This window comes from Adelges cooleyi, unplaced genomic scaffold (genome assembly GCF_023614345.1).
Source record: "Adelges cooleyi isolate 19-005CV unplaced genomic scaffold, UGA_ACOO_1.1 ACOO_flye_CR_arks_rails_tigmint_CR_PRNA_23, whole genome shotgun sequence".
Taxonomy (NCBI): Eukaryota; Metazoa; Arthropoda; class Insecta; order Hemiptera; family Adelgidae; genus Adelges; species Adelges cooleyi.
Window position 1 is genome coordinate 8,011,884 of NW_026095893.1, and position 26,925 is coordinate 8,038,808.

General features: G+C 31.2%; 4 protein-coding genes across 4 annotated transcripts; all 4 read left to right on the forward strand.

The window, feature by feature from the left end:
• The first annotated feature begins 99 nt into the window (after positions 1–99).
• On the forward strand, positions 100–4,756 carry LOC126835302 (uncharacterized). Its single transcript, XM_050567798.1, has 2 exons — positions 100–217; positions 2,847–4,756. The coding sequence occupies exons 1-2, from the start codon at positions 119–121 to the stop codon at positions 4,488–4,490; spliced, it is 1,743 nt and encodes a 580-aa protein (XP_050423755.1). The 5' UTR covers positions 100–118; the 3' UTR covers positions 4,491–4,756.
• Positions 4,757–7,916: 3,160 nt separating this feature from the next.
• On the forward strand, positions 7,917–11,549 carry LOC126835304 (uncharacterized). Its single transcript, XM_050567799.1, has 2 exons — positions 7,917–8,123; positions 8,975–11,549. The coding sequence occupies exons 1-2, from the start codon at positions 8,025–8,027 to the stop codon at positions 10,553–10,555; spliced, it is 1,680 nt and encodes a 559-aa protein (XP_050423756.1). The 5' UTR covers positions 7,917–8,024; the 3' UTR covers positions 10,556–11,549.
• Positions 11,550–12,852: 1,303 nt separating this feature from the next.
• On the forward strand, positions 12,853–18,012 carry LOC126835305 (UDP-glycosyltransferase UGT5-like). Its single transcript, XM_050567800.1, has 6 exons — positions 12,853–12,993; positions 13,081–13,327; positions 16,212–16,804; positions 16,891–17,113; positions 17,180–17,399; positions 17,489–18,012. The coding sequence occupies exons 1-6, from the start codon at positions 12,940–12,942 to the stop codon at positions 17,772–17,774; spliced, it is 1,623 nt and encodes a 540-aa protein (XP_050423757.1). The 5' UTR covers positions 12,853–12,939; the 3' UTR covers positions 17,775–18,012.
• A 1,207-nt stretch (positions 18,013–19,219) lies between these two features.
• On the forward strand, positions 19,220–24,548 carry LOC126835306 (UDP-glycosyltransferase UGT4-like). Its single transcript, XM_050567801.1, has 6 exons — positions 19,220–19,392; positions 19,483–19,705; positions 20,994–21,586; positions 22,604–22,826; positions 23,170–23,389; positions 23,774–24,548. The coding sequence occupies exons 1-6, from the start codon at positions 19,366–19,368 to the stop codon at positions 24,066–24,068; spliced, it is 1,581 nt and encodes a 526-aa protein (XP_050423758.1). The 5' UTR covers positions 19,220–19,365; the 3' UTR covers positions 24,069–24,548.
• Positions 24,549–26,925: the final 2,377 nt, after the last annotated feature.

Here is a 26,925-nt window from a genome sequence, read left to right on the forward strand (position 1 = left end):
TGGTTTGCTGTGTACAGCTGTATACATAGTTTTTTTTTAATTCCTGTAGGTAGTATTATTTAAAGAGGTAAATTTTCCTCGCAAAAATTTAGTATTGTATTCAAAATCTACAGTAAAAATGTATCACTTACAGTATTACTACATTTTTGTTTTTTGTGTTTTCTTTTTAAGTAAAATCATTGTGGTAATAAATGCAGCTTATAGTGAAGATGATAAGGTACCTAGATGTTTAGTATTATTCGTAGAGTGCATTCCATATTTGGGATAGTAGATATCATATATAGGATTCGTATACCTACCTAAAATAAAAACATAATATTTATAAAAGGGGTACACTGTTTATAATGATCAAAATAGCATACCTAATAGAACAATAGTAAATGAAAAATTAGAATATTCAGACAAAGATAACATTTTATTTATATTTATAGTTAGCATTTAATATATAATAAAAAATATTGTCTCGTTAAGTTGAAAGGTCTTTGATGTTTAATAGAATAACAAAAACTCATCCTCGGTAAAATGTGAACAAAGGCTCTTTTTGGGTAATAATTAATATCCCAATTAAGTATATTTTAAAACACAATTTACTTATTTTTACTTGAGTTAAAGTAGATTGTTAACTAGAAACATTTTAGTAGATAAACAATATTATGTAAGTTGCTTGCTTATGCAGGAAATCATTTTTGAACAAATCTGACATCGCCGCGCCGTTGCAGTATTGTTGTGTGCCGCCAATTGGTGATGAATTTTTAAAAAATTGATTTAACAAAACCTAACCTAACCCGGGAGTAACACATTACATTGTGTACATATTAAAGATTATTTAAATTCTCACAATTTAGACACACTAATATGTTAGTTTTAAAGTGTAAACGGGCGTTTCAAGAACACAGGGTTCAGGTACATTACAGTATCGGTCAGTTTAATAATGTTATTAATTATTATACTGATCTATTAAAAGAAGTGACCGTCTCATGATAGCAACATTGGGCTTTCAAGATCTAAGCTGTGTGTATGATGATGATTATACTTATTTTACATTATAATTATATCGATAACATCTAAGCTTCGATCGGTGGGAATAACGGACGTAAAAGCGTAAAAAAAAAAATAATTGTATCGATGACGTAAGTAGTACACATGTGTCAATGCCTATATTTTTTAAAAATCGATTAATAAATAACAATAGGTACCTACCTAAGGCATTTACGTAATAGCCTTCTCGTACACAGTACATACATTTAAAAAAAACCAAAGGTATAATATTTTATTGTTAAATGAGCTAGAGAAGATGTCAATATAGTTTATTAAATATATAGAATATGGAACAATTTAGTATAGTATTATATATAATATATAATATATACATGGGTCAAAACACCAAATACGAACGAACTTTTAAGCTCCCCCCCCCCCGAATTTTTTTAAAACTTCCCTGCTCGGCTCTTACAATAAAAATAATGTCTTTAAATTAAATTTCTCCAAAAATGATCTTTCATTTTGCCAATATTTGTGAATTTTTCTAATAATTTTTTGAGAAAGCTGAGAAAATGTTATAAACAATTGTCAGCTGGGTTCTCCATAAAAACGCGTAGAAAACAATAAAGTGTTGAAAATTCTTAAAAAAAAGATGAAAATTATCTGATATTTACACATAATTATTTAATTTATCGAAAATATGAGAAAAACTAAAAAAAAAAAAGTAAAGATTAATAGCATCATCAACACAAACCCCGAGTTTCTTTGGTTTAGTATATACAGGGTGACCACGAAAACACTTTACATTTTCAAAAAGGCAAAATAATATTAATTATTCAAAAAATTTTTTTTAACTTATGTAACATGTTTGTGGGTGTGTGCCATTTATTTTATGGCAATTTTCGAGGAAAAAAAATGATTTAACTTGATATTATGTAATATTATGTTTGTGGGTGTAAGCCACGAGTGTACGCCATTTGAACACAAACCCCGTAATTTGGATGATTTGAAAGCGGCAATTCGTACAGAGGTGGCACAAATCACGAGGGAGACACTAGAACGAGTGTGGAAGAACTTCCTCGAAAGAGTTGAAAATTGCCTTATGGAAGACGGACATTACCTTCCTGACCTAATTTTTGCTACTTGAAGTAAACGGCTTACACCCACAAACATAATATTAAGTAAAATACATTTTTTTCTTCAAAAATTGCCGTAAAATAAATGGCATACAACAAAAAACATGTTACATAAGTTAAAAAAAATTTTTTTTAAATAATTAATGTAATTTTCTCTTTTTGAAAATGTAAAGTGTTTTCGTGGTCACCCTGTACAGCTAAAATTAGAAAAAAATTCTAACAACATTCCTATAAACCTTCTCTTTAGGCTGTTTTATGAGGCAAATATTTTTTTAAATATTTTTCTTAAAATTGATTGATTCATTTTTTTAATAAAACGGATATTTTGAAAGGTATTTTTTAAAAATTTGGAAAAATTCATACTTTTAGCCGTAAGCTTTGTACACATAAGTGAGTGTTTAATTTGTAGGTGTACTATCTGGCTACTTAGGCAAGGAATGACCCATAATATAATATATTATAATAATACTTAAAAACACAGTATAGTAATTGATAGTAAATACTAAATATGGGTTTACCGTTAGACCGTAATCGATAGCAGAGTAAAGCGTTCTGTGTTGTGCGGCGAGTGTTGCATTGTTTTTTTCGCTAATTTGTATTACTTCAAAATTAATTTACAATGTCTTACATGGTTGACCATATTCATAGCCAAAGTAAAAAATTGTAAACAACGTATGTCGTGTAAAGTAAAATACATTGGAATATTCATACCTAATTACTTTGTTTCAGAATGATATTAAAATCTTCGTCGACTTACTGGACGACATACCCACATGGGATCAAGCGCAAACAGAATTTGATCAAAACGAACTCGACCAAATCGAGGGGATCATAATCAACGGTGTACAAAATCCAGGAGACGTCGAGTTAAACAACAAGTATGAAAGGACATTTACAGCGTTGAAATGCACTTACGGTTATGCGGTGCAAAACATGTTATTAAATTTGAAACGGTTGTCTATGTACGATAAATCAATGCAGTCACAATCAAATCAAAAAGCACAAAGCAGTGAAGTTCATGTAGTTAATCAAAGCGGTAGCGATAAGAAGGTTGAACCGTCAAAAAAAAAAAAAGTTAGGTTCAACGACGAGGTCAAATTGTTAGCTATAGACAAAGAGAACACTTTACAGATATCGGAGATAATTAAGAAAAAATCGGTAGACCTGAGGAACGATATGGGGTTCAGGGCACAAAACGCAAACAACATCGTGCAAAACCAACTTCTTGGCCAGGAGTATGTAATAGATTTGTCGAAAAATAAACGGTACAGGAGTCCGAATCTGCCACTGAGCAACTACCATATGTATGTTGAGGACTACATGATGGTGGTGAATCGCATGCTGTCGGTTTTACATATGGCCAAACGCGTTGCTGCCAATTGGCTGTGGAACGTTTCCATTGTGTTGAGCGCTATCAACTGGTTCCAATTGAAATTTGAAACTTTATGGATCCGCGACGATATCCAAACTGCGATTGATGACTTTGTGACTCAGTGCACTGCGAAAAAGTACTTGGAACGTGCTCCACCGACCAAAGTACATGGTTTTGAAAACGATTTAAAAAGCATGCTTGAAAGTTTAAATCGGTCGGCCGTGCTGTTGGAGTACTTGAGACTGGCTGAGATTACTCCGGATCCCGATTGGACCAGATTGTTCAAATACCAAGAGAAATTGGTTGTATACGGTTGTATTTGGAATAGAATACCGTTAGACGTTAATACTATGCCGTGGTTGCAAAAGAATCTCATTGATTGGCAAAAAGTCGAGAGGGCTTTGAGCGACGCCCACAAACAAGTGCAAGACACATGGTTAAACGATCCGTTTTTAATAAAGAAATACATTTCAATGACAAAAGACGTGGTTTTCATTAATATGCTCTACCACCTGTTCATCCATTTTATCACCTACTTAGAGATCCGTCCGTGGACGATATGGGCCAAAATTCTTAGACTGGTTACGCTTTCTTTGACAAAACCAACCGACGATACATTGGACTGGTTCATGAAATGTCCTACACTCGCGTTTAAGACTTTTTTTGAAATCGCCGGCTTAAATGAAGATTCGTTTTACTCGGAAGTACTTGAATATATGAACGATGCTAAGCTTAAAGACCACGCCAAATTTCAAATTATCACTACAAAAGTCGCGCTCGAATTGGAAAAATATTTAAGAAGCTTTGGAGTGTTCCACAAATTTATCTACATAGGTGTGTCCAAGACCGTGGTTAAAAATATTCCATATGCGGATAGTACCGAGTGTCGCTATTTCTTTAATCAAGTACTTGAAACATTTGTTTATATTAATCCTTCAAACTTGAATATTGTTAATTGGTTTTTAATGAGCGAAAACGAAGTATGGTTGTTGGATTCATAGGCAATCATAACATAATAGTAACAATAGTAACATACGTAAATTCAATATTTTTTGTTTTATTATTATTTCATTGGAATTTTACAAACGACAATTTTGATATTGGATATCTCTTTTGAAGTTGGAAATTGTTTAGTCAAATTTGCTTGACTGATTTTAGTAAACAAAAACTGCGTATATTATACAAAATAAATCATTAAATCAAAGTTGTTTTTCAAAAAGTATTATTGTATTTTTTTTAAAACTTATCACAATATTAAGTTACCTATTATTAAATCTTAAGAACATAATGTCCAGTTTCAAAGAAAAAGTAACAGTTAAACAAATTAACATATCCTATAATTTATGAAATGATATGTATCAAGATAATAATAAATAATAATTATACACTATGCAATAAAAAAAAGAAAATTGTTACTTGTATTATATATATAATTTATGTAATATATAATATTCCCATAATATATTTGCTAAACATTTTAATTAAAATCATTTTTGAAACAAAACCAAGTTTTTTACTAATAACATTTTAAGTCATTTAAAGCTATAATAGCTATATATAATAAAAACTACCAGTTAACTCTGAAACTCTATCGTATTATTAAAAAATATAAAAATATATTCACTTAAATTAAATTTTTACTAAAAAAATATTACTTTAAGTATAGAAAAGTATTAATTTGAAATAACAAAATACAATAAGTTGTTACAATACAGGCAACTGTCGATTAACAAGTATAATAAAAATGTAAAAAAAAGAACAATTTTTTTCCAGGTCCAAAAAAAAATTATTCCTATTCATGTTTAAAAAAATACTGTAATTCGATCCAAACCTAGTGTCTTAAAAAATAAACAAATTCTACGAACGCGTTTCTTTAACAACAGTAATAATATGTGCCAGCTTTATAGGTTATTGATGTAGGTATGTACTTATCGGTTTTGTTATTTATACAACAAAATATATCTACTTCAGTAAACATATGTATTGAAATTTTGTTTTACTTTTATGCTTAATAGAATATTATACGCGTATGCCTAAAACGTTTCAATTATCCACCGTGGTAAATAAATTGAATACTGTCGTTTGTCAAATATGAGACTTGGTCATTATTTACGTATTTTTTTAAATTACATTTCAATAGTACCGAGAAATATTAATAGGAAAAAACAATTTTAAAAAATAACACCAAGTCGAGAATTTGATATCTACTTCAAAACTACTGACGCGATTTACGTACATTGTATTTAGTAGATAATTTTTGAAATCATAGGCAAGTGTAAACTGAGGACATTTTTTTTTTAAAAACAGTATAAAATGTTGAACCAAACCGCGAATTGAATAATCCGTTCGTCGAAGATGATCTACACACTACGCCTATAACCGTGATATCTATGTTATACATTTTCGCGCCTCATAAACGGTCGTACAGACGTCATAACAGAGTCGTTCGGCTTCATGTCCCTAGACGCTATATTGTCTCGAATGCACACTTGTTCATTATACCTCAAAGTTTTAACCTTAATTTCTTTTCATTTATTTTTTATTATTAGTGCAAGAAAGTAGAAACTTACATAAACGCACTTACCTAACGTGACAAATTTGTATGTATTTCTTAAACTATTATTAATTTGTTAAATAGACAAAAAAAAAAACGCGTTGTAAACGTTATTGTTATGTGTTATAAGCGTAAGAAACATTTAGTTGTTATTATTTTTTTTCGTTAATATTTTTCTCCATCGTTGAGTAGGATTTATTCAATCGTACAGTAGTTTCTTCGCATAATGCCAAAAAGGAAATCAAATTTTAGTAGTTCATCCGAATGATGGTAGGTGGAAACATTTAGCTAGAAATCCTGCTCCCATCTCGGGGGATCATAAAGAAAACTCCCCGATAAATTATCAAGTGTCTGTCACATTTTTTGAGTTCTATTCGGATTTGAAATAAGTGGAAGAAGGGTTTTTATTGCATACAAGTAAAAATTAGTCTTAACAAATTTTGCCACCCCCGAACCATGATTTCCTTTGAAAATTTTAATATTAATACATTATAATTGAAAAACAAACATAATTCTATTGTGAAACCGGGCAATACAGTTAGTTTTTTTATGAGTAAATGTCATTGTGGTGGTAAAAAATGCTTTCGTTATAGCACAATTGTGAGACTGGCTAGTTCAATTTAAATTCTGTAAAAATATAATAATTTGTTTGGCTTGTTTACTGGATTATGTTGGAAACAGATTTTCATTTAAAAATGCAATTTTTGTAATAAAATAAATTAAATTTGAACGTGTTTCAATTTTAAAACGAAATATTTTTACAAAAAATGAATAATCCGTTTCCAACATTAACTAGTACTAGTCAAGTAGCCAAAGAACTTGTATACCTTTACAGAATTTAAATCCGACAATCCTCAATAGTCAAATGATTTCTGACTTTTTGGTCTAAAACGTCAAAAAAGACTGCTTTCGTTCTCCTTGCCAAAAGTTAAAATAATGTATTTGTTTAATGTTAATATTTAACTATTTGTATGGGTTATTAGGTGATCTACTCTGAATAAATAATACAAATTATGATCACGGTTGTTTTATGTTTTTGTTAGCTCTTAAATATATTTGGGCAGTAGGACTTTCGAAGTTAATTTAAAAGAGTAAAAAGTATCATTGTAAAACTAATACCTATTTATTTTTTTAGCTTTTTGATCTAGAGATCCAAAATTCAAAACGTTGCTTCCTTTTTAAGAAAGTAAACAATTTAATTGGTATACTTGAAACATCCGTGTTATGGTTTATAAATCTATTATTTTCTATCTAACTGTATAAACTTTTCCTTCGAATTACTTTTTACATGTAAAAAGTAATAAACATCAATATGAATCATTATAATAAAAATATTCAATGTCTATGTAGATTGAAATGGAAAAAACGAATATTTATATCTTATTTCCGAAATTTACAAATAAATAAGGGAAATAAAGAAACATGAATATCTCTTTCGAGGAAAAGCGTTTATAATGCTTTCTGGTTTAGTATTATAATGAGCCGTATTTAAAATAACGAAAAATTGTTTAGAGCGTTTTCGTCATTTTTAAAGAGAATGAGTCAACTTTTTAAACTTTTGACCTTATAAAGTGCCTTATGAACTATATCTTTTGTCAGATCAATACAATATCAGCACCTCAGTGAAAACATCAACATTTTTTAAAGGAAAAATGGCAAGTGTTTTATACACTAAATATATAGCTTAAATCTAAAGGTGAACTAAACACAAGTACCTAGTGTACTTTGAAAGTGTATGGATTTAAAAAAAATAACATGTGTCTGCTGTTAAATCCCGTCAAGTTCAAATACTCCTTCTCTTATACATATTCCTACTAATATTTAGTTGTATTTCTTAGTTTATTACAACAGTTTATACGTAGCTTTTGCACAACTGTGTACATAGTTTGTGGAGGCCTTTAGAAAAAAAAAAACTAATAATTACACTTTAAAATATTTTTTGTGGATATGCTGAATAGCACCTAGTCTAAACGGAAAAATAATGAGAGGCTTACAATATTTTTACGTATTTATTTGTTTTGTTTCCCTTCTGAGTGGATGGTTAAATTCAATAAATGCTACTTATAGCGAAGATGATAAGGTACAAATCCTCTATTATTTTTAGTTTATAGAGTAAAACATATTTCTAGTTGCGACTTTTGAGTTAAAAAAAAAAAATTCCGCTACGTAGGTATAGTATGTATTTTGGCGTAGATAATAATTTTTCAATTAGGGATATTCAAAAAATCCTCCAATGAAGTTTTCTTACGACTCGTAGGAAATTTGCCGATACCTCTTTTATTTACAAACTTATTAATGACTTTATGTCCTTCACTCCTTAAACTTATTCCACTTTCAACTTATTCGTATTTGTTTGCTCTATTATAAAAATTAAATTTAACCGGAACGTTACGGTTCCCTGGACATTTTGTTTTATGAATCTCGGGAGTGGGTAAGGTTATAAGAATCATTATCAAAAATAGAACAATTTGGCATTCTACTCGTGTGTGAACCTACCTTATACCTTTTGACCCTGATAAAATAGTTTCTAAAATATTTTTATTGAAAAAATGTTTTTGCAAATTGCAATATTGTATTGGTTTCATTTAAAATTCCTACAGTTTTGAAAAAGTTATATGCAATGATTTGGCAATGGTTTGTTGTTATCGCTTAAAGTAAATACATTCGGTTATATATTTGCTGTTGAGTGTTTTCCTTTTATTTATTTGTGCCAGCACTTGTTACTACTATGCGTACTATGTTTTGTGTAAAATGACTAAAATTGATTATAGATAACTTTTAAAATTGTTTCTGCAGCATATAACATTTTTAAATTACTAATAAATACTGAATGCTAACTAATTAAACTTTTATTATAAAAGTGAACTAATTAAAATTTTTATAGCGGTTCAACTTGTTTAAAAAAAAAAAACGTTTCTAATTTTATTTCAGAAAGATATCCAAGTCTTCGTTGGTTTATTGAATGTTATTCGTACATGGGAATTAGATAAAATTCAATTCACTCAAAATGAACTAGAACAGATCAAGTCCATTATTATTGACGGTATACAAAATCCAGAAGATGTTGAGCAGCTGAATACAAAATTCGAAAGGAAAATGACATCGCTAAAATGCACTTACGGTTATGCCGTGCAAAACATCTTGTTGAATTTAAAGTCATTATTGATTTACGAGGAATCAACGGACGACAGTTATAGCTCAGCAAGCGTTGAAATAAAAAAAAGACCGATAAAAAAAAGACCGATAGAAAAAAAAGTTAAATTTAGCGAAGAAGTCAAATTAATAGTCATAGACAAAAATGACGAAGTTCCCATTTCGGAGATAATTAAGAAAAATCCGGTAGACTTAAGAAACGAGAGTGGTTATACAACACAAGTGGTTAACGATATCATAGACTACATACCTCTTGACCAGCAATATCTAATAGATCTGCAGACAATTAAGCTTTCCAGTTACATCCAAAACTTCGTGTATGCCTACAAAAAGTGTGTGAATAGAATGTTGTCTGTTGTGTTTATGGCCAAACGCGTCGCTGCCAACTGGCTATGGAACGTTTCGATAATGTTGAGTGATGTTGGCAACTGTCAAATACGATTGAAAAACCTTTGTAATCACAGTGAAATTAACTCTACAGTCAACAATTTCGTGGCCCAGTGCACTGATAACAATTATTTAAGTCGAACTAAATCCAACAAAAATATAGTATATGGTCTCGGAAAAAACATGAATAAAATTGTTAATAGTTTGAAAGTGTCCTTTAAGCTGATGGAGATTTTCGGACTCGTGACTGGTTCGACTGAAGATTTAGTCCCGCTGTTCAAATATGAAAGGGGAGTACGTGTATACGACTTCTTTTGGGATAGAAGGCAGTTCGATGGTTATTTTTTTCAATATTCTCCTCAATTAAATAGCATCGACTGGTACGAAATCGAAAAAGCGTTGAACAAAGTACACACAAATGTACAAAACGTATGGATTTCAGATCCGTTTGCGATTGTCAATTACTATTTGGTGGCTAAGGACGTCGTTTCCATTACTTTGCTCTATCATGTTTTAAAACATTTTATGGTATACATAGTGTTAAGGTGGCAGGATAGGGAAACAAATGAAAACATAACAGCAGATTGGTTTATGAATACCCCTATACAAGTATTGAAGGATTTCTTGAACGTCCTCGACTTGAACGACGATACGTTTTACGCGGAAGTGATCCATCACTTGACATTGGCTAATAGTATGGATCAGCCTACATTTCAGATATTCACCAAAACGATCTCGTTCAAACTTGAACAACTACTAAAACGCTTCGGAGTATTTGACAAACGCATCTATATAAACATGTCTGATCAACTTAGCACAAATATTGATAACACTACACTCTGCGAATGTAACGACTCGTTAAGGATCTTTTATAATACGTTTATTAAGTTTAGTTATGATAGTTCTTTTAACTTAAATATCATTAAGTTTTTGCACAACAGCGAAAAAGAAACTTGGATGTTTGACTTATAGATATTCGACCAGTACACAGTAATATAAATATTTGTTTGACTTTTTCCGAATTATACCAAATGAAAAAAATAATTACACTGAATTCAAGTCTTAACGTGACAATCTTATGTTTATCTATTTTTACTATACATACAAATACACGTACATATTTCTACTATACATACAAATTTGATACATGCTTAAAAATACATCCATTTTTAACAAAAAGCCACTATTATTAATTTGATGATAACCATCAAATGTATATACTGTTGATTATGATTATTAATTTAATCAGCATCAAAAAATGTTACCTAAAATTGTACTTGTACACATTATATGTTCTCAACCGTCAGTTGAAACACATGTGCTTACGCTGGTTATATTTTTTACTTAAATTAAATTGCGATTGTTGATAAGTATTATAACTTCATAGAAATAACATGCTTAAGAAAGTTCATTTAAAAAAAGCAAGTTTTGAGATAATCGGAATGACGTGGGTTAGTAGCACAGGAATCCTATAGGATAGTTTACGACTGCTAATTATTTTAGAGGGGTTGAACACCACCAAAATCTTCAAAATTCTTGAAAAATACTATACTTACCACAAAACTTTCTTAACAAAAGTTGTTCTCAAATAAGTATACATAAATCTGCTTCCTATACATTTGTATGTAAGTGCAAAGGTTTGGTCAAAAAAGCAGCTCGAAGTTGACTATTTTTGAAAATTGTATAACCTTTACGCTGTATGTTCACATTTCAGTGGGAAAACGTACATCTAGACTCATTTAATGACCTAGTAGTAATGTGGTAAATGTATAATGTTTTTTTTTACACTAAATATATATATATCAACATTAAAAAAAAACTACCCAGTATGACATGGACGCGATGTGCTTCTGAAACGTTCCTGTGGCGGAAACAAATATTGAAACCATATTGATAGCTTATACAACACTAGAAACAAATTAGATAATTAAATATTTTTTAAATAATATTTAACTCAAAGGAGTCAAGCAGGTTTATGTCATACTTAAATTGATATATTTTTAGCTTTACATATTTTTAATATACTATAGTATATTAATGTTATAATAAAGCTTAAGTTATAAATGTAAACAATATATTATAAATAATTGTTCTTCGATCTTGACGCAATTAAAATGGACTTATGGTTTTTGGCTAATCATTTTTTTATGCTTTTTGACTAAGTATAGAATCTGTATAACCTATAGTTTTAAATAAGTTATTGTTTCCATTTTCTTCAAAACGTAACTAAAATATGTATAAAACATACATAAACTATTAAAAACTTTTCGTTGTAAACAATCCTCATTGCAAATAACAACATGGATATAGTGTAAAATTCTATTAATTTTTTTTTATTACTTCCATAATATATGTTTTATTTTAAATACTGATTATTTACACTAATTACAAATTACACAACATATAACAATATGTATTATGCACAACATGTAAGTGTCATCGACGAATCATCTACCTAACTTAACCGGGTTCTCTACTAAACAATCAAGATCACGGTAAATCCCAAAACCGCTGAAACAGCGTTTTACGAGTACAGTTTATCTGAAAATATTAAAAATTAACTCAAAAGTTTTGATACAGAATACTGTTCGACGTTAAACTAATTATTTAACAATACAATTTGCATCAATCTGTTAAATGTTATTCTATAGCAATAAAATGTTACTTTATATTTATCCTAACGTATATTATAAACCATTACATAATTAATATTGATACACATTGATAAACTGTAAAATTGATAGTCATTAATATAAATGTTCTATTGTGTTATAGTTTCTTGGAAACAGTTATTAATGCTACGTTTGATCGGTCCGAAATATGAAATAAAAATTATTACTGTAACGAAAATCGAGGTTTATCATAACGCATATATTATAGACTTGGGTTTCCTGATAAAACCTACCGTTAGTACCATTTCCTACGCAGCAATTACATCATATTTTAACACTAGTTAAAATATAAAAAAAATATCACGAAAAATACACATTTTAAAACGCTACAAATATTTCAATAGTAATTATGAATGCGTGTATTTTCTAATAATCATAGGTGCTCAATATTTTCCGCCAAACATCAACAAAACATTTGTACTTATCATTCGCTATGTAAGATAAATATAGAGATGATTGCATTATTAATATCAAACAATGGCTCGTTGGCATTTCTGCTGCGAGGTGTATTTTATTTATTTACTTTGTTACGTAACCAACCCGTTGATTCACTCCACACGCTATTGCTGTCCGGTCCATATTATAACTGATTATAATACGTATTATGATGTTACTACCGAGTTTAGTCGACCGACGACGTGACGTGTGGTGGTCTACTATAGTACAGCTATTGCTGGCCGGGCAATGCTGCGCGTTTTCAAATATGTTGAGCTGTGTTTATACTACGCTTTGATACTCGTAAGTGGAGAATACATACATTTCGATTCAATCGATTTTAATTCATTTTTTTTGTAAATATTGTTTTTCAATATATTTTTTCTACAGGCGTTATGCGTGTCACGGTCGAGTGGCGACTTTGGATTGTCCGCCAAGCCGTCCAACATCTTGGTTTTTCTGCCCACCGAATCCAAAAGCCATTTCAACGGTTTCAAGCCGCTGCTCCAAACGCTTGTCAGTAGAGGTCACAATTTGACTTTGGTATCGCCGTTGCCACTGGACAAAGCCGAATATCCGTATCGTCATGTCCAGGTGGAAGAGCATGTGTACGGAAAAGATTCGAAACCCATTGCAGGTATGATTAATCGTTAATGTTTTAGTTAATTAATCGTTTTAAACTTGTTCACGCACTAAATTTTTGTGTTAAGGGTAATTAGCTTAAAATGAAATTTGTGTTAAGGGAGAACGGCAAAGGGTATTTCCTTAACGGACAAATAAAACATCCTAGAAATTGACTTGTTGATGTTATGTGCTAAACAAAAACATAACGATACATAACGCACTGTAAAAGATCTCTAAATTGTTTTCTTCTGCCCTGAATTTGCATGTTGTTAAAAATAGTTATTTATTTTTTAATCAAATTTAATTTATTAGATATAAACTAATGGTTACCCAAGTCCTTACTTACACTAAAAACAATAAATGGATTTTAAAATAATGTTTTTATTCAAATTTAACAAATATTTCATTAAAGAAACTAGTTATTAGATAGATGTAGGTAGGCAATGATATCTTAAATATTTGTCTTCTTAACATGTTCATATAATAAAATTAAATATCGCAGAAAAAACGTCACCACCATCTTCGCCTATTTCTTTCAAAGTTTACGAACAAATGTCATAAGTAGTCCCTGCATCAAATAAGTTTCCTGTGCTTTCTGAAGAAGGCATAGAGCAAGACATAGTTATGTTCAATACTGTATTGGAAGATAATACCAAACAAACAATAAAATCAAAACGTCCACCGGCATGTTTATAAATAATGTTACACGTTTATTCAATATTGACTATTGTAGGACGACTTGGCCTCAATTGGACTGAGTAAATGTTCCTTTAAATCTCACATGGTTATTGGGGAGAAAAGTTGAAAGGTCATAATAGTCTTAAAATATTTTGTTCCTTAATTTTTTTTAGGGAACAGAAATATAATTTTTATACATATTTTATTTGTGTAAAACTCCTAAACCTCTATGAGTTAAGGCGTCCTCTTCCACTTTCGAGATATTTTTTGCAACTATCAGATAGTAACCTGGAGATTTTTAATATGTTATCGTTATTATGTGTACTTGTAAAAATTGAAAAACCATGAAAGTACAACAGCTATTTATAACAGTATTCCATAGTGTCAAGAGTATTTTCATACAAACATCTTTTATTCTCATTAACCACTTACCACGCTATGTTAAATGTGGAGCTAACCATTCGTCGAAAATTACTAGGTTCACTAGCTAAATGTTTCCTCTAAAAAACAAAGATCATATTGCAAACTACAAAGGAAACAAAATATATTTAAAAAACGTACCTAAAAGTAGATCCGATTTCAACAAGGAACATAATTGAAGAAATAATGACCTTGCTATTCAAATCCCATAGAATACCACGTTTCTTATTCCGTATCATAGCACCGTCCATACTTATCAGTTGTAGGCAATATCAATATACGTTTTAGTACTCGTCAAGCAACGTCTCTTCCAATCGCTGATCCCCTCCCCAAGTTTCTAGACGAAATCAAAGCAATTTACAACATTGGTTTATCTCCTAATAGCCAAATAAAATAATACCACTGATTATAGTATACACTATGATATATACTCAATCAATAATTCATACATCAATTTTCGTTTATTTTTTATTTATATATCATATATTAGGGTGGTCACAAAAATGGGTATTTGATAGTTTTGCTCTTAACTCCCCTTAATTTTTCTTTATAGTATTACGTAAGAAAAAAAATGTTTTAAATATTTTTGGCCTATTCTAGACCAATTATTTACTATTTGAATTATAAAAAAAAATATTTTCAGAAGGCTGATCAAAAAAACTAACCTAGTAAATATACTTCTCCAAAATTCAAAAGTTATCTCTAAAAAAGGTAAAAAATATATTAAAATATTAAATAATTAGCGCTCACGTCACTTGTTGGATACTCCGTCACTTCGGGCACCTTCCCTAAGCAGGAAACTGTCTAGACAGAGTAAGAATTAAAGCAGTCTATTCCACTCTATGAAAACCAAATAAGCTATAATATGTTTATATATTTATTGTAAAATATTGGCTTGGGATAAGACAAAAATATATATTTTAAAATGTTTAAACTTATTTTTCTACTATAAAGAACAATATTAAGGGGAGTAAGAGCAAAACTTAAAAAACATGTTTAGACCACATTAATATACTCATATATTATTATGTGAAGAAACGTCAAACGACTGTTTACAATGTTTATAAAATATAAAGTAATTAACTAATTGTCTCATCATTAATATAAAATTGAAATTAGCTAAATAATTCTTTAAACGATGATTTTGTTGATGTATAATGTTTAGTAAATAGAATTTCATTAAATTAAATTAAAAGGTCTCATTTATAGTATTATTTTTGTGAAAGGTTTTTTTATAGATGATAATAGTTGATAAATATCAAATTATCTATTACAACGAAATGAGTAATTCACTTGGACCAAAGTATATAAACTGTTTTAACTGTAATGTCGTATGGCAATAATTTATTTTTTTAGTGGATCAAAGTAAATTACATAACATATTGGTTTTGATCATTTGTGTATCAGACTAGATATCGTGTTATGTTTCGGAAAATATATTTATTTTTATGTTAATGATACAAATTATGTAAAATAATATCATTTACCTTCTTATTAGTAGCCTTGATTATATTTTATAAGTTATAACATGAGTATAGACGTCAGGTTAGGTAATGTGCTCCAACGACATATACTGTGCACAACATAGTGTACTTAGTTCCAATGAGGAATCCATTTAATGTAGCTTTCGAGGCATAAATCCTTAGTGCTAAGTGCAAAGCAAAAGTTTTTGGAACAATAGCTAACACCATTTTCATTCACCTACATTCCATTTGTAATTAGAAATGCTTTATTTAAATACATAACCATATTTTAAATAGTCATTGTGGCTTTGTATCGAAATGTATATGTTTTTGCAGACGGTAACATGTTGGAAGTTGCAAAAATAATCAACTACATACCAGCGGCCGTACAAATATGTTGGTTCGGCCCGTATATTAGCGAACTAACGTTGAACAAGTCTTCAGTTAAAGATTTTATCACCAACGACCGATCCTCATTCGATTTAGTCATATTTGAAAACTTTTTCCACGAATCCTTCGTCTCGATTGGTCATAAGTACAACGCTCCGGTGGTCCAATTGCTTCCATTTTCTACAAACGCCAGAGTGTCTCAATGGCATAGCAATCCTTTACATCCGGCGTACATTACTGACGTGACTAGTTTTTTTGGATCTAACATGACGTTTATCCAAAGGACGACCAACACACTTTCGGTTCTGGCATATACAACGGTCAACAGGGTTATTTACTTATACAAGCAAAATGCCGTGATGAACAAGTACTTTATATACCCAGGACACGAGAACCGACCAGACCTAGCCACTATGCTTCAAAACATCTCATTGACCCTCATAAACAGCCATCCGATCATAGGTTCACCTGTACCATTGGTGCCTAGCTATATAAACGTGGCTGGCATGCATTGCAAACCTGCAAAGGAACTGCCACAAGTAATTAAGTATTTTATACGCTATATTATTTGAAAAAATAAATCTAAATGATGGTTTTATATTGTTCGGTTCGTCTGTCTAAACAGGACTTGAAAAAGATACTAGACACATCTGAACGGGGCGTGGTGTACTTCAGTTTGGGCTCCATTGTGCAGTCATCGAAGATGCCCAAAGAGACGGTTTCGATGTTGCTTTCGGAACTGTCGAAAATCGAACAAACCGTGTTGTGGAAATGGGAAGCCGACGACTTGCCTCAGTTACCCAAAAATGTCATCATTCGCAAATGGTTTCCTCAGAACGATATACTAGGTTTGTTAAATATGTGCAACAGTAAATACTGGCGGTTACAATTTTGATATATTTAGTCTTTCATAGGTCACCCAAACTGCCGGTTGTTTATAACGCACGGGGGAGTGCACAGCACTATTGAGTCAATTTACCACGGTGTCCCTATGTTAGCTATCCCCGTGTTCGGTGACCAAATTGGAAATTCGCTGCGAGCTCAATACAGAGGAATCGCCATACAGGTACCATTCTTCGAACTGACCGACCAGGCTATCGGTAGTGCCTTGCACAGACTGCTGAACGATCCTAGGTGAGTGCCGACAACTTTTATTTAAATAATACTTGAACCGGTAGCGTATGAACTGACGGATTCGTGGCCCCGATGGTTATTGTTTACAGGTTTGCGGAAAACGCCAAAAGGGTGTCAGCCATATTCAGGGACCAGCCATTGACTCCTTTGGAGACTGCTATCTATTGGATTGAGTACGTGATCAGGCACAAAGGAGCAGCACATCTCAAGACGGCAGCTAACGAGCTTAATTGGTTTCAGTTTTTATTACTAGACGTTGTATTATTCGTTTTGTCCGTTGTCGTGTTAACCGTGTACACGACCAAAAAGATATTGGTTTTAACGTTCGGCCTGTGTTGTAAACGAAAAGCGTCGATTGAAAAAAAGAATCAATAAGACTTTGTTGAGAGACCATCAAATATATAGTACATTTTTCGTTGTTGAGTATTTTACATATTTTTATACACGCCGTTTATATAGATATTCAATATGTATGTATATTTTTTACAATAAAAGTGTTCTTCGTTATTGAAAATTCAAACGAACAATATAATATGTATGAACACAAATCGATTTGCATTTATATAGAATAATATTTATTTTCCGGCTTTAGAATAAAGTTGACGCAAAATCATTATTGTTTTATTATTATTTTGACAAAATGTTAGCTTTGTATAAATAATGATTAAATTATAATATATTTTGTTTTATTTTAATCAGCTGTACCTATTCACTTTTGGACTTGAACCAGAATAAGTAAATTGAAACGTTCGCACTGATATTTATAAAAGCTATTTTCATCAGTACTAATTTCACCACACATTCAATCTGTATCATTACACAATAACGATAACACTCCAACAAAACAATTATAAAAAGTGACCTTTGGTCATTTATAATTGCAATTGTTTTTTTAGAATCGATGATTCCATTTAAATTTTAAAGTAAAAAAAATGTGTTTCTATACATTACAAGTTATTAAAGTATGGTTTTACACTAAACGTTAATAATATACATAAATTAAAAAAATTACAAATAATATATAAAATAATTAAGCAAAAAGCGGTCTGTCATAATTTAGGATTGCTGTAGACACAGATTAATGATATGAATATTACTGGCCCAGAAAAAATTATTTGCTACCCCCGAAATTTAAAAAAATCTCAGCTTTGTAGAAAATCTTTAAGTGGTTCCTATAAAGCCATATTTTCTCCATTTGAAATACATAAAAAATATATTTTTTATTAAATCGTCACAACTTCAAAACAGAACTAATTAAAAAAATTGAGAAAAGACTTCAAATGTATATAAATATTTTAAAGGTACACAAATGTCAGCTTTCAGAAACTTTTTTTAATTAAAAAAATATTTATAACTTTTGAAGTTATAACGATTATAAATGAAAAATGTGTTTTTTATTTGTTAATCAAACAATCTACAAGATCCACTTACGAGTTATTCTAAAAGACTGAAGTTTTAAACATTTCTTCTATTTGGCAAATAACAATGAGTCAGTGGCTAGCAAAATATTTTTTTTTGTGTCTGTCTAATCAATAAATTATTATTATGTTATGTTCTATCCTAACATTTTACAAACCATGAAATATGATTTTGATAATAAGCAAACAAAAAATCTGAGCATTTAATACAATAATTTGTTTACAACCTTTTTGACGTAATCAAATTGCATACGTATAATTGTCTCGAATTTTATCTCTCAAAACAATCACAATAATATTATGACCATACACTTATTACTCCGGAGTGGGAATTGCGATAATATATTATATAACACTACATAATTACCAGTTATCGGCTATAGACGAGTTTGTTGCAAGCAGCGCGTTTGGTATACAAAACCGGTCTTGCGGCATGCACCGTGCACGTTGAAGACAATATCGATCAGTCAGTAATCAGTGAGTAGTAGACTAGCCAAACGACTACACGTCAGTGTGTTACATTATGCATTATTGTCAGTGAATTAAACATGAATGCATTAGCTTTTCATTTGATTGTAAGCCATCAATTTATTTTTTTTGGTGACATTTTATATGTATGTTGTCGTTATTATTAAAAAAATAATAATTAATTGTTCCTTACACAGGCCGCGTGGCTGGCCTTTGCCTGGCACGGGACGCCGGAAGTGCGAGCGTCCAACATTTTGGCGTTTTTGCCGACCGAAACCCACAGTCATTTCAACGGTTTCAAACCGTTGCTCAGGGAGTTGGTGAAAAGGGGCCACAACCTAACGCTAGTTTCGCCGTTTTCACTGGGCAATGACTTGTTGTATACGCACATCGAGGTGGAAAAACATTATCTCGAAAAAAGTATGTAGTATCTACCTGTCTATCTTATTTAGGTAAAATGTATTAATAATCAAATACAAAAACAAAATAATACTAGTACTAAAATATAATACTCTGTCGTATAAAAATTTTAACTGACCGTTTTCGGTTCACTTCTAAATAGATCATCCACTGGGGCAACTATAAGCGATCATTGTTGGATATAGTCCTTAATCTCTATGGTTCTATGTTATATAGCCACTAGTGCAACTTTAATCATAATTAGATATAGTCTCTAATATTTACCAACAATCGTATTAGGAGATAATAATTATCGTTCTAGTGTGGGTTAGTCCACTGGCTGCAATATAGTCTCGAAGGGTTAAGAGATACTGACCATAGACATTTGGTCTTGTCCTACGTCATCGACATTTGACGCAATTGTTTTACTGTATGTGTTTTAATGGCGTACCTATATTAGACAGTATATAAATATAATACATACACGAATTTAATATTATATTTAATTTTTAAAAAATAACAACAAAAACATTTTATGTAACAAAATACATTTTTCAGTTTATACCAATAAACTCTTATTTTATACAATTTCATGTGGTCTAGGATATAAGTAGGAACAAATTGTTTGCCAATTATCTAGTTTATGTACATAAATATTTACAAATGTAGCCTATACTTATTTTGTTCTTACTATTACCTAGTGTAAAGTTCAATATTTTAAATGACATTCTTGTAATGTGTTAGGTAAACGTTATATTTTGGAATACAATTATAAAAATGGTTTTCTGAGTGGTGATTTAATTTGGTATTATAAAATACTGATTATTTTATTGTTGTTTAACAAATATGTATAATAATATCAGATAAAAACTATATGTAAATTCCGAATACATTCGGTAATGTTAAAACAGTATTTATCACATAGTCTATATACCTAATATATGTTTGTATAATATTATATAGTTTTAAATAACCAATGCAAAGATGAAAACTTTTTACCAAATTGTAATATTAACTTCCAAGCAGTCGCGTCTTAAAAAGTTGTGTTGGTGGTCGCACCGCGATGTTGACACCGTCATTTAATTTCTGTATACAAAAAGTACCAAAAGTCGCAGTAATTAGAATGTGGCTATTCTAATTACTCCGAAATCATCTACCTATTTTATTTAGTCACTCTCTCGACTGTGAATCCTTTTGGCCTTGTTGTTTATTAGGAAATGGGATTAGAATCTGTATAGTTTGTATTTTAGACTATAGTGACCGCGTGTAATTGTTCGTAATATTTTATTCAACAATAATTTTTGTTTAGAAATAAACCACATGGACAGGTCAAGATTACTTAACAAGCTTCCGGTGGTCGTTTACGTGCTGTGGTTAGGCCCAAAGATAACCAAAATAGCATTGGATAGAAACGCGGTAAAGAACTTCATTCGGAACGATGGATCGTCTTTCGATTTGGTGTTGTTCGAGAATTTTTTTACCGAAAGCTGCGTCACGATTGGCCACAAGTATGGAGCTCCGGTCGTCCAACTGTTGCCGTTCAACACCAATCCTAGAGTTTCCCAATGGCACGGCAATCCCTACAATCCCGCTTACATACCCGAGTTCACCAGCAACTTTCCTACCGGCATGTCTTTCGTCCAGAGGCTGGGCAACACCGCATTAGCTTTCTTCAGCACTTGTATGTACCGACTGGTGAGCATACCACAACATCGGGCCATAATGGACTCGTATTTTGACTATCCAGGACACGAAGGCCGACCCGATCTGACTGACATGCTTCGCAATGTATCCTTGACCGTGTACATGAGTAATCCGGTACTTGGTACAGTGTCGCCGACGGTTCCCAATTTCATTCCAATGGCGGGCACGCACACCACCCCGGCCAAACAATTGCCACAAGTAAGCTGTTGTTTTATTTACTTAAGGTTTGAAACGTGTGTACTGTGTACATTCAGGTACTTGGTTGCTTGGCTATGCTGATGTCTCGCGTGACATTTCATTTTGTTTGTTCGCTTTTCATTGAGTCAGGCCATCTCATACGTTGTCTTCCTACTGGTTTCTCACCAATTGGCGTTTATACTGAAACGACAGCCGATAGATTTAAATTAGTAGATCTTAACACAGTGGATGGCTAGGTTTTATCTATACTTAATAAGTCTCGCTTAAAACATCACAATGTTTCTTTTTTACCCATCACTAAAAATTGTTTTTTATAGTTAAAAAAATAAATTTATCAAAATTTGGGGTCATTATGTAGAGTTGAACAGATCTAAATGGAGAAAGGATGTCCAAAGAAGCAATAAAAATTTGAAAATGCCATCAAATTTGAAGATTCTTGGAAAATTAGCAACTGATTTATGCCAAACCATAGAAGTAGCCATTGTCGAAATAAATGAACATTTCAATCACAGTAAAAATAGAGTAATAGTTAAACAATGCTAAAACAAAAAACCCAACTTTTAAAGAAAGCCACATAATATGTTACATCATTTTACATGGTAGAACACGTACAAAACCCTTCTGGTCGAGATATCACGGTTATTTCAAGGACACGGCACGCATAAATAACGTTAGGAAATGGTGACGGCGACTATCACTTCGAATATGGATTTTTTATAATATTAACATTTGTCATGTTGTAACTTTAATAAACAAGCACCGTATACTTCATAAAGGATCGCAAGAAATAGGGACTGCTATCTTATAAGGCATAACAATTTTTGTTTTTTTTTAAATTTTTTTGTTATCTGTAGGTACTGAAACTTTACTTTAGAGTTTAGTGTTTATGAGACACTTTGATAAGTGCCACGTTAATTAATTTATTTGACAAACACGCGAGGCTCTCATTTCTTTTTGTTTTCAAAATATAATGTTATCTAAAAAATATGTACTAATTGTTTCTAATCTATACCGTAGGATTTAAAGGAAATCGTGGATGGTGCTAAGAATGGCGTAGTATTTTTCAGTATGGGATCCGTTATTCAAGCATCGAAAATGCCAAACGAAACGGTGTCGCTGCTGTTGTCCGAGTTGGGTAAAATCAAGCAAACGGTGTTGTGGAAATGGGAAGACGACAGCATACCTGACTTGCCTAAAAACGTAATCGTTCGTAAATGGTTTCCTCAAAACGATGTACTCGGTAAGAGCATAGACAGCATTAAAACTAAACCTGTACATATAGGTATCCAGTTTTCCACACATCTAATAATTCCACTTCCATTTAATTATTAATATAATATAGATTTAAAACTCTATGCCGAAAGCAGTCATATATTTTATATTATACAGTATACTCAAATGCCTTATAATATTGTATATGTTTTTATTCGTCTACTAGTTAATTTTGTGATTATAGCTGTCGTTTCAACAGAGGAATAATTAATGTTATGGTGTTCGGTTTTGGTGCTCAATGGACAATAATTTGTTTTATTTGCCATTAGGCTTGTTTTATAATATTAACTGTAATTTCTGGTCTGTGGCAGGTCATCCAAATTGCCGGCTGTTTATTACACATGGCGGCATACACAGCATGATCGAAACTATTTATCACGGAGTGCCCGTACTCTGTTTATCGGTGTTTGGCGACCAGGCTCAAAATTGCATTCAAGCCAAGTCTAAAGGCTTTGCCGAGTACATACCATTTTTCGAACTCACCAGCAAAGCGTTTGGCGACAATCTCCGGTCACTTCTCGATGATTCACGGTAAAACGCGTTACATTCCATAAAAAAATATGACTTTTTTAAAAAAAGTTAAATTATTTAAAACTTGAATCATCGACTAAGACATACATTAGATTAGAAAAATAGCTCAATCTTGGCCAGACATGTACCTGCATGATGTTGTACAGTTGGTAGTTTAAACTTTAATGCTGATATTTGATTAATCGATTTATCGTATAAGTGTATGATCAGATGATAATCCCGTTTCAGTGATATTTTTAAATCGAATTCGCTGTAAGTTATTTTGTATGTATAGAGTCTAGATATGTTTTACAGTTGACGATTATATTATTATGTTATTATATGGTTGATAAAATATGTTTGTTGAACATACATAATTTATGCAACTTTTTGCGTGTATTTAAGGTACAAAGTAAACGCTCAAAAATCGTCTGCCATACTTAAGGACAACCCAATATCGCTTATGGATAATGTTGTTTTTTGGATTGAGTACGTGATCCGACACAAGGGTGCCCACCATCTCAAAACGGCAGCCAACGATATTTACTGGTTTCAGTTTTTACTTTTGGACGTAGTAGCGTTTGTTTCGCTATTAAGTACAGTGTTTGTATACATAAGTTTCAAGTGTTTCAGATGTACGTTTAGGAAATGTTTGAAAAGAAAAAATAATAAAATCTCGAGCGAAAAGAAAGTGCAATAAATAATTATGTGTTTTAAACTGTAGGTATACATGTTGAGAGTTAAAACTATAACTTTTATTCGAGTCTCGATAGCTCAAAAAACGACGTCATAGTTGAGTTAAGTTAATTTCTTTGTTTTATTCTATTTCAGATATTATTATACTAATTGTTGTTTTGAATGTTATATGGTTGTTTGGTGCAATGTGCAATTATTGTATGATATTTTTCTTAATTTATTTTAAATTATGCTGTTTTCTAAAACTGAACTCCAAACATTTATGAAAGAAAGTTATACTTAATTGATATGTTATAAATAATTATGTGAATAAATTGTATACATAATAATTGTAGTAATATTTTTTTAAATTTAATATCATAGAGTAAGTAAATAGTATAGAGTCAATGTGAACGTAATTGCAACTAAGTGAGACAAGTGCAGCCGAAGAATTCCACAATGTTCAATTTAAATTAATTATTTGAAACTATGTGATGATGCCTACATAGTTAAATACAAAAATAAATTATTACTCTGAACAATTTTGCAGTTGTATTTGCTTAATTTGATTTCAGTTATCTCGCTTTATCTTAGCAAAAAAATAGCTACATCTTATGCGTGCTTGTATAGCAAATTAAATCACCTAAAAAAGGCAGCATTGATCCTGGCCAGTCGAACTAAAATAAAAATTGGTTTGTGAATTTGGTTAGTAAACCTTTAAAATGTTATGCAATTCAATTTAATTATTAACGTATATAGCTATTATTGGTTATAAAAATCAGTATTTTATCAGTGATTACATTGAATAACATTTCCAATATCATGCCTAATATTACCTTAATTTCCTCAAAATTGCGTACTCTAAGGACTTAGCGCTGTGAATAGTTCCAATTCTAGAAAGTATGATGTGATGGTATTTGACGTGTACCTAATATTAAGAATATTGAAGTTTTTGAGTGAGCAGCTACAACCACGGTGTACTACGTTGTATACTTTATTTGTTTGTTATAATTTCATGATGATGTTATTAAATCGACCGTCTTCTTGCTTTAATGCGGCTCATATACACACTTTGATTTGTGTTTCGTCGTGTTGATATATCTTACTAATTTGACGTTCAGTCTTCTGGGAATGAACCCTAAACTCGGCAAACCGACAAACAAAACATGCCTAGTTAGTAAAACAAACGAGTATGATATTATTACTACAACTCAAAGCACTATTTCAACGTAGTATTTCTGAAGAAACTTGATTAAGACGACTGGGGCGGTTTGTGGGAGTGTACAGTTAATAGTATAGCAACAGCAAACACAGTTGAACAAAGTTCTGGGGTCGCTGGTAACAACTCATTGTATAACCGAAATCTTAAAAGGCTGTTGCAGTTGAAGTAAAATTGTTTAAAAACATCTCTAGACATTGGACGGTGGACCCCAATAGTTTAGACTTTAGAGCATATATTATAATTGTATCTACATATTGTTAAATTTAAATGGCATCTAAAGGGCATAAAAAAAGATAATACACCGCAGTACACGCATAGTTAAAAGAAATATCTTATGCGTTTAAATAGAGATCATTATTGGGGAAAAATGAAATTGGAAATTTATTTTTACTTTCTAGTTTCTCCCCTAAGTCCTAACATTATCTAACTATTTTACTTGCGGGGGGTATTGCCATGTAAAACCGAGTCCATTTCTAAGATTTTAAATACATTTCTGTTGTTGTTATGCTTAATTTCTCATACAGTTCTTGTGCACTATTACAATGATATCTTTCTATGGCTTTCGATTCCATATCATTGTATTCTCTTTTTTGTGGCTTCACATATCTTCAGAGCCGGATCTCTGGGGGGGGGGGGGGTAGATTCAACCCCAGTCGTAAAATTATCTTAATTATCAAGGGCGTAAAACTTTATCGATGAAGTTTTACGCCCAACTCCAAATATATGGCTACTAAAAATTGAATTCTTTTTTTTCAATGGTAAATTCGGATTCTTGTTTTGACTATTTTAGCGGGTTTTAATTATATTATCTTTCCGGAAAAATAGATAGATGACGCCTATAATAATTGGTTTACGAAACGTTGTGGTAAAAAAATAGCCATAAAACCAATAATGATTTTGTTGAAAAGAAATATTATTTCTCGTGTAACCGTTCGAGGAGCAAGAGAGGAGTTATTGTACGAATAAAACATAGGCAACTAACAAGTAAATTATTTGTTTTTTATTATAGCTTTTATAATAATACCTATACCTACCTACTATCCAGAGCCAGCGAGGGGAGCAGGTAGGGTTCGTGTCCAGGGTAAAAGTTAGAAAGAATGTCAATTAGGAAGCAAATAACTGGAAAAACAGTATAGCAATGTAACTATTTTTTCCCAAAAGAGACAAAAACGAATAAAGTAATTGAACTTTGGCGAATCTTCAGATGGCTGGAATGCAACCACGAAAAAAAATGTGTTGTTGATTTAGGAAACGTTTGTGATGTTTTAGCCACGAATTAGTTAGAGATTTGAAGCCTATACATCAGGTATATTTTGATATGAATTTTTTAATTGGATCTGAGCTATTTAAAAAATATATGGGTGTGGGGTTGGGGGCATATGTTTTGTGTTCACGACATTCAAACTAACTAGAACTGAAAAAAAAATTCAATAATTTATTATTGATGAAAAATGCTATTTTTTATTATATCTAAGATATTATTATTATGATTATCATCATCATAATTTGCTTATGTTAAAATCGGAAAAATATTTCAACTGTAGTCGTGTAATAATTTATAGCAGGTTGTGCAATAACAAAACAAACAAACAAGGTAATTTATACCATAATTCTGGTGTAATTGGCTTTGCATAAGTTTGTCTCGACCAAGCACGAATAT